At 40.7% G+C, this 8,524-nt stretch overlaps 1 protein-coding gene across 5 annotated transcripts; it reads right to left on the bottom strand.

Annotated features, from left to right (window-relative positions):
* Positions 1-5,079: 5,079 nt before the first annotated feature.
* LOC147423114 (uncharacterized) lies at positions 5,080-8,026 on the bottom strand. Of its 5 annotated transcripts, none has more exons than XM_086502077.1 (6): positions 7,630-8,022; positions 6,993-7,073; positions 6,748-6,847; positions 6,518-6,607; positions 6,330-6,428; positions 5,080-5,482 (listed from the first exon to the last, which is right to left on the bottom strand). In XM_086502077.1, the coding sequence occupies exons 3-6, from the start codon at positions 6,829-6,831 to the stop codon at positions 5,402-5,404; spliced, it is 354 nt and encodes a 117-aa protein (XP_086358203.1). In that variant the 5' UTR covers positions 6,832-6,847; positions 6,993-7,073; positions 7,630-8,022; the 3' UTR covers positions 5,080-5,401. The 5 variants fall into 5 exon arrangements, with proteins under 5 accessions (XP_086358203.1, XP_086358204.1, XP_086358200.1 ...); XM_086502078.1 differs by having other exon boundaries at positions 7,765-8,022; XM_086502074.1 differs by lacking the exon at positions 6,993-7,073 and having other exon boundaries at positions 6,748-6,868; positions 7,765-8,026.
* Positions 8,027-8,524: the final 498 nt, after the last annotated feature.

Below are 8,524 nucleotides of genomic sequence, written 5' to 3'. Positions count from 1 at the left end.
AAGGTCACGATCACCTTCATTCGGGTTTGCATTTTCTCAATATAATAGATATCAAATTTTGGGTAGATATTGAAAATGTCTACATGGTAATTAAATATGCAAAATACACTAAGTAGTGTGTTTGAATCATGCAAGTTGACATTGCTAAGGCCTATGATAAGTAACATTGTGACTTTATTACAATTGTCATTTCAAGGCTTACTTTTTGGGCCTAAACTTCATGATGTTATCTTTTGGCTTTATGAGGGTTGGATACCACTATTCTCGATATATATATAGCCTCACTAGGCAAGGTAGTATACAAGGGCTTTCCATGTTGGATGGCCAGGCTTATGCAGATGATTCATTATTATTTCCACAAAATTCATCGTAGGATGTAAAAACAATTAAGGATGCATTGTCACTATTTGGTCTTGCTAGTAGTTTACATATCAATTTTTCAAACTCGTGTCTTATGACTCGGTCAAATTGTTTCTCATGGTCAATTAGTTCGGCAACGTGGTTACCCCATTGATTGGGGTGTCTCTTGAAAGAGGAGGTTTCTTGGCTTTTGACTTGTCTTGTGTGCAAGATCAGGTACTGGACGCTTTCTACATGGCCATTGCATGTACGTCTATGGATAATTGAATCTATCATTATGGATTACATGAACTTCATCATTTGGAATGCAAATCATATTGTGCACTTTATGTCCAAGGCCATAGAATGGTTTTGGTGAACCCCATTCAATTGTAAGGGTTTGCATTTTCTTAGGAGAGCTTTAAAGTGTTCATCACAAAGGCATCGTGGACTTATTATTATTGATATTAACTTCCACATGTCTACTCAAAAGGCCTCTTTGCTAGCCTACATTTCTTTGACAACAATAGTAGACTAAGATGTTATCAGCTTTGTGTGGAAACATGAGAGTTCATGCTTATGGTGTTTGGGCACCTTGTTATATAGGTGTCTTATATGGTTGTATACTTGGTTGTCCATATGCTACCTCTTTGATCTTTGCTTGGCAATACATAATGTGCTATTTCCATTTGTTCGGATGACTGCCACACATAGGCAACTCATTGCACTCTTAGAGCATGCTTTGGAGCAAAGCCTTTCTACAACCATTAGCTATGGCATATCCACAAAAAACATATAATCTCTCTATGGTTTGGTATCCTTCATGTCAATGATGTGGTTGTTATGGATGGTATGGTTATTCCTTTTCTTGTGGTGGTGAAAAATAGCATATGGGGATGCATCACCAACCAATATGGTGCCATTGTAATACACCGTTACCAGAGTACACCTGCTTTCTTGCGTGGTTGCAATTCTAGGTCCTATATGTGTTTATCATACACGCAATCAACTTCACCAGGCCATTGTAATACACCATTACCAGAGTACACCTACTTTCTTGCATGGTTGCGATTCTAGGTCCTATAATGTGTTTATCATACACGCAATCAACTTCACCGGGCCTTTTTTCATGGAAGAAGTATTTAGCTTTAACCTACCCATCTTTTTAGTACATGGTAAAACAATGGTCCCTCTACTAGTTGTGTAAAGGCGGTTTAGGATTGGTGAATATACTTTCGTACTACTCAACTAATTCGATCTCTTTGTAATTGTATCCATTTGGAAGACATTTCACTTCAATGGTTTTAGGTTTTCTATGATACTTTCTAACCTTCTGTTGGGATTTCACCCATTTTGGGTTGGCCATGTCTTGTACATTATTTGAGATATTAGGAATTTAGTTTCACATAAAGAAATATGTGGGTTTGTGTGTGTTGCACGCGCGCGCGCGCGCACACACACACACACACACACACACACACATAGAATTCTCGAGCATAGAATGCAAGAAACACACACAGAAGCATCATTTGTATGTAGAAAAGTGGTTAGTGATGATGAAGAAGAAAAGAAACACCATAGCCAAGGTTCAAGCTTCTTCTCCAAAAGGTGAGCTCGTATTTTAAAAAGTGTATTTTATAGGTAGGGTTTTATAAGCATTATTTTGGAAGGTAAATAACTAATCAAATTACCTAGATTTTGGTCCAAATACGTAGGTGACCAACGACAAACCACACAATGGAAAGAAGTACCCTTGGTATACATGCATTGGGTTCTTCTATGCTCTTGACTCGATTAGAAGTGGATATGGCAGTGATAAAGTAGACATAGAAAATATAGAATATGGTACAATAAAAGATAGGGCTTGAAATAATCGAGTGATGGTATATCAAAAGATAGACATTATTAGGCTTCAATGTATGTAGAGAAGTTGGAAGCAAATTTTGGGGAATGGGGCATGAAACTATGTGGGTACTGAGGTGGAAAAGGTAATAAGAGTCTTTGCTGCCAAGCTAAACAAACTTTCTCCAAGTTAAGACACAAACACCATATATGCTCCTACTTCTTGAGTCAGGATCTCTTCTAGTTGAGGTTATGGACATGGAAAGGGTTGTGGAGTACATGATAAAGATACGTCAAAACCCCTTGCATCAACTTCCTACAATTGCATGGGAAGCAAGAAAATAAGTTCAAAAGACCCATAAAAGCAAGATCTTGAGCACATGATGGATGCAAGACATAAATAAGTGGTTTGACAGATGGGATGCATTACACTTGCTACATGATGCTTCAATAGACTCTTAAGTGAATGAAGCTTTTCTACAACGCCAATGCATTACGGCTTGGGAGAAATCCATTGGGTCACGCTTCATACATTACACCACCCATATTGCCCCCAACTACAAAACCATGTTCTTTGTTGAAAGAGGAAACCATACTCACCCTTATATGATTGAGCCTATCCCGTTGTCAATGATTGCACTATCGCAGTCATTCACCTTAGCTCCCACTCCCTTCAATGTGAGATAGGGCATTGAGGCAATGCAAAAGAGTCAAATAGATTGTGCACATTATGCTCACTGCAAGTCCGAGAGTCTGAGCGTTTGGTCAAAACCGTACTTGTTTTCCTAACATTTTTAGCCATGAACTAGATGTACACGCTTTCCTCTCCCATCCAGAGTGTGGGCTAACGTTGGTCCCATAGGTCATATTTCACCTCCGAGGACAATAATAAAATCTATCTATCTATCTATCTCTCTAGTACCTTTCAAAAAGTAGTTTGCTCATCTATTCTTGGGCACACTTGTTCATTATCCATTTAATTTTTATGGCCCACACCATTTAAATGATGATAGGCCATCGATCGCACTTAACCCTTGGAGAGACAAATAGTCTCATGGGCTACACCCACCTCCTAAGTTAATTTTAGGGTTTTGAACCTCTCATGTGTTGCGAGCCTTCTCACTACGCAAGGCACTTTGTAACACGTCAAAACGCACATGAGAGGAGAAATGAGAAACTCAAAACGGGCTCATAAAGTTGAGACCGCCTTCAAGAAAACTAATCAAATTTCATGAGAAAATCATCAAATTCTATAATTACCAAAAGATGAGAATTAAGTGTGCCCTTTTCTATTTTTGGGCTCATAATTTAAAAATGTTTTTCATGAACAACTTCAATCTTCTAATCGTTCCCCTACTTGCAAGGCAATGATATTATGTATGTAAATATTTGTAAAATAGGATACGCCGGATTTAATCGAGAGAATTTGCAGAGTACTAAAAGAGGCCTTTTTCTCCTTCCTCTACCATAGCTCGATACCAATGTAGGGCTTGGGCTATGGCATAAGAGTCCACCCATCCATTACTTATATAGCCGTTGCCATTATGCCATAAGGACTCATTGTCCCTTGTTTACAACCCTACACAAGCCCCTTCTCCCGATAAGAACGCACCTAGTCTCTTAATCGTGCCAACAACAATGGATTGCGTGCACAACATCTTGAGCATATTATGTTGGTTTCATGCCAAATGCAATGTGCCTTAACCTCCGACACATGGATCCAAACATCGATGACTTGAACTCCGATCCAAATCGAGTATTGAGAGTTCGACTTGTCCCTCTCTGCCACTCACGTCTCTGACTGAAGCATGTTGCAACAGCCACCAACGAACTAGAAAATTAAAACTCCCGTCAGTGTCCTTTGTGCCACACAGACAAACTTCATTGAGTCCTTGGTGGAATCGGTCACTCCTGCCCTCATCGGGCCTACCTTGGCCTTTGTCCTCGGGGTGAGCTTTTGCCTTTGCCTTTGGATTCACAATCCTAAGACAGTCGATGACAATTTTCACAATTATGACAACAACCAAGACTTCTTTTTAGTTTTCGAAGCAATAAATCTCTCCCCATTGCTTCTCAAAACTTGAACCTTTACATTGGGAGACTAAAACAACCTTCTCCTTAAAGAAAAACCAGCTGAAATCATCAAACTCCAACTTTTCCTATGTGATTTGCAAGCGTAATGCCCTTCCCACCATCTCGTACTCCTAATTAAGTACTCGTCAATGCACTTTTCATTGTTGGTAATTGACCATGGTTCATGTACAAGCAGCGCGCGCCTCACTTTGGAATCGTTTCAAAACACGTCCAAGATGAGTCAGTATTTCGAGACGTGCTCACTATCCTTGGAGCCCCCTTTTCACCGAGCGTTACGTTGGCTAGGAGCCCTTCTGTCTGGCAGCCTCTCAAAACAAAAGAGTCAGAGGCAAAGCACGTCGGCAAAATTCACGAGCATTTCAGAGCGCTACAAGAATACGCAATTCCACAGGCTGGTTTGTTCAAGCATTCAAAATAACTGTTGCAAGTCGCTGCCTGCTGCCGAAAGCGGTCACCTTTCAACTACTCTTCTTGCCACGCAGTTACCCCAAGATCAAAAGGCCGAGGGCTCTGATATCATATCAAAGTTGACAATGCAAAAGTGTAGAGATAGAGAGAGTGTGCAGAGTTGCCCGAACCAACCACCAACCATGGCAATGAATTATAATATATTATACAATGGAGGCAAGAGTGCTACTCATATGCTAACTTGGGAAATTGCTCACCCTCTATCATGTCAAATAAGTGAAATATATACCTAAAGACAAAATACCACATTGGGCATTCACTTGAGATGCATAACTTTTGACCTCATGTTCCATAAACTTCAAAGCTCCATTTCACATTATATCAATCCCCTGCATAAACCTCAAAACTCTAAACAGTTGGTTGTATAGTCATGTAAATCAAATATCGGCTTTTGCAAGGTTCCTCAGAGAGGTGATGACAAGAGTGGAAATTTTAATTTGTTCATTTATCGGCGTAAGTGCAGTAATGTTTGGAGCTCATTCATTCACCTACCACCAAATTTTCAGCTTAAAAATCCAGAAATGCATTTAGAATTGACATTACTAGATGCCCAGCTTGCCTCTGACAAGAAGACATGAAGTGAGGGATGCACTCCAGTGAACGACCACTCTCCATATACCAAAAGACCAGCAGCTCCCACATCCAACAGCCTTCAAATTCACCACTTTCTCTTTGCCTTCACAGCTGCATCATTCTTCATGCCCATGAATAAAAGAAGGGTTCCAGCGATGGAAAGATTCTGCAATTAGTAAAGCTATTTCTCAGAACTAAGCTCTTACCCTTTTCACCTTCTCAGAAAACAACAGAAGCGCACGTACAAGAATCGGAGAAAACTTCTCTAAAGAATAAACAAAATAATATGCACTGGACACACACCTCAGTTACTTAGAAAACATCACCTTTAGACTCATATCAAACCAAAATCATGTGTGATTGGAGAGCTCCATTGCTCACATTTCCTGAATGTCTCCTCAAGCCCGAGGTATAGAAGACACCCCCCCCCCCCCAATTTACTACAAATCTGGGCACAAAATTTTGGGATTTCTCCCCTCCCCAGTAACAAATCCCACCCCATCACTCCATTCACAAATTTGCATCCCAGATCTGGACTCGATTCACCAATTTGGAGGAACAGTGCTGGACTTTCCAATTCCTCTGCTTGCTTTACAACAAGCATGATTAGCTCTGTATTGTAGCACCCTTCATGAATCATGCTTAACTCTGTAGTCTAGCACCCTTCATGGATCTATTCTGCGCACAAGACATGACTGCACATTTCCAACTGGATTCCTTAAATACCAGTTCTCTTACCCAAACATATCCTTTCCTCAATCAGCACCGATCGATCCGATCACATGCAATCACACAAAATAAATTCCAATCTTTCACTTCCAACTTCTTCTTCATTATGAATCATGTACAAACCTATGGCACGAAAGCATGATTCGCATATGACCAGTAACACAAGACATTCATCCCCTACTGTCTGCATTGGTGCGAAAGCATGGAAAAGACCAATTTCTGGGCATATGTGCATGCAATCTCAAAATAAGAGACAAGAGTGAGTAGGGTAAAACCACTTGTACCCGTAGGATCTCGAAAAATTGTTTGGCATACTCTGGGCTGGATGCATCGTAGTTGTAAAAGTCATACATCAAAGGTGAGCCTCCGATTACAACTGTCAGCTGGAAAGAGGTAACATTTTGTTGAATAGGCCATGTGCAAAACACCACAATGATGTAAATCTCTAAAGTGTGGTTTCAATTAAAAGTACCAGCAAACAGGCTCCCAAGCTGCTCCCACACTGAAACAAGATTCCACCTACTACTTCAAAAACGAACGCGATCCAAAGAAGGTACTTAAGCTGCAATTTGAAGGGAGGATAAATTTTCCAGTGAGACTTACTTACAAACTCAACTTCTTGAAAAAATTACCAACTGACAACAGTAAAGCATAGTTGCACATAGCAGCAGAAGTTAATGACAAGGTCAGACATTGAATTACCTGGAGCTCGGGCAAAGGAACACCATGGGATGTGACACAATCCCTCAGAAAACGGTAGTTTGGCTCCATTGCTTGCAGATACATTTCCCCATTAGTGCATCTATTTTTGCCAACCACCAAACTTTATTTTATGTTTTATGGCACAACTCCTTCAACATTTGAGGAATCATTAGATTTGGCAGACAATATCACTTAAGCTGAAGACATGAACAGCCAAAAATCACAAACAGATAGCAATGTACTACCATCATAAGATTTGGACCCATCTTATACATGCAGGGCTCCCTCTGAGTAGACTCACATTTGAGCACACGGCCACACAAAGACTGCACTCAAGCGGAACAACAATTTGAGGAAGTAGAACCAGTTAGCAATTGTGTGAAAATTCCTGGGTTTGCATGAGGTATCTTATTGACATATCATAAGCAGAACTTCCGCCAGGAATTACTCTTCAGACCTCATTATTATGCTGTTCCAGAGAGAACTACTGTAAAACAAGAGAATAGCATGCTAAATGCCGCCTGAAGGGCAACAAGCATGACCCAAAGCGTTCGATACCGATAAATTAGCCACCAGTAGCACAAGTGTGAGGCAAAAAATGAAAACAAAAAAATTGGAGACTAGAAGCATACCCAACGACCCGTATGGGATCATTTTGTTGTGCATCACTCCAGATACATGATTTTGCTGTGCACCATCATTATGCTCTTACACATACATAACGTTTACCATTACACATAAAGAGCTTTTGTCCTCACACATAAACAACTGTTCTTGCTCTTCTCACAACTACTAAAAATACACTCGTTGACGACAACCCAGTAAGTAACTACTCTGCATACATGGTTTTGTCATATGCCTCATTCGGCGTACATGTTTTACCTGTGCATCATCGGTATGCTCTTCTTACACATAAATGGCGTCTGCCCTCACACACAAATAGCTGGTGGGGGTAGCAAAAAGATGTCCTTGCTCCGCCCACAAAACACACACAATTTCTCAGACGGAAATATTTACATGATCCAAGCGTCGAAGAAGAAAACGGCAGAGAATAAGGCACGACCAACAAAAGTGGTGAAGCCCATGTCGAATGCAGCTGTTGGGTTGCAAAGTGGAGCTCTCTCTCTCTCTCTCTCTCTCTCTCTCACACACACACACGTCACACACTCGTTCGTTGGTTGCTACTGGCCTTGACCAAGAAATTTATATGTGTTGATGCACACAAACCCGCGGGCCCCGATGGTAACTTGTAAGTCTATGGTTGAAGTCCCAACACACAGACAAGAAAACTGTCATCAATTCTACGCCCTGCCAGACATTTATTACATAATACATTGTATTCAATTCTAAATTCTAATACATTGTATTCGACTCTACTATCTAGTGTGGCCACTTAGAAGTTGTAATCAATTCTGCCAGACATTTATTACATAATACATTGTATTCAATTCTAAATTCTAATACATTGTATTCGACTCTGGGGGGAGAAGGGGGCGGGGGGGGGGCACACGGAGGGAGGATAATTGTTTTGAGTTATGATGGAGTTGGATTTCAAGCCTTTTACCCCCCTCCGATTCAGCGTGAACGTGAAGCGTTGTCTTTTCAAAATGTCCAATCAACCTCTCTCTTACAATTACCCCCTCTCATGCGGGCCTCGTCATTATCTCACACCTGAGAGCCATTGGATGTTAGGGTAGAGGAGCCAGTAATTGGACAGGCCCCTCTAATAAGCAGAGTCTAGACCATACCCGGATCTCCAATATAGAAACACTTTCAA

This window comes from Adiantum capillus-veneris, chromosome 26, assembly GCF_014529385.1.
Source record: "Adiantum capillus-veneris isolate H3 chromosome 26, ASM1452938v2, whole genome shotgun sequence".
Classification (NCBI taxonomy): Eukaryota; Viridiplantae; Streptophyta; class Polypodiopsida; order Polypodiales; family Pteridaceae; genus Adiantum; species Adiantum capillus-veneris.
This window is presented reverse-complemented; position numbering and strand designations above follow the sequence as displayed.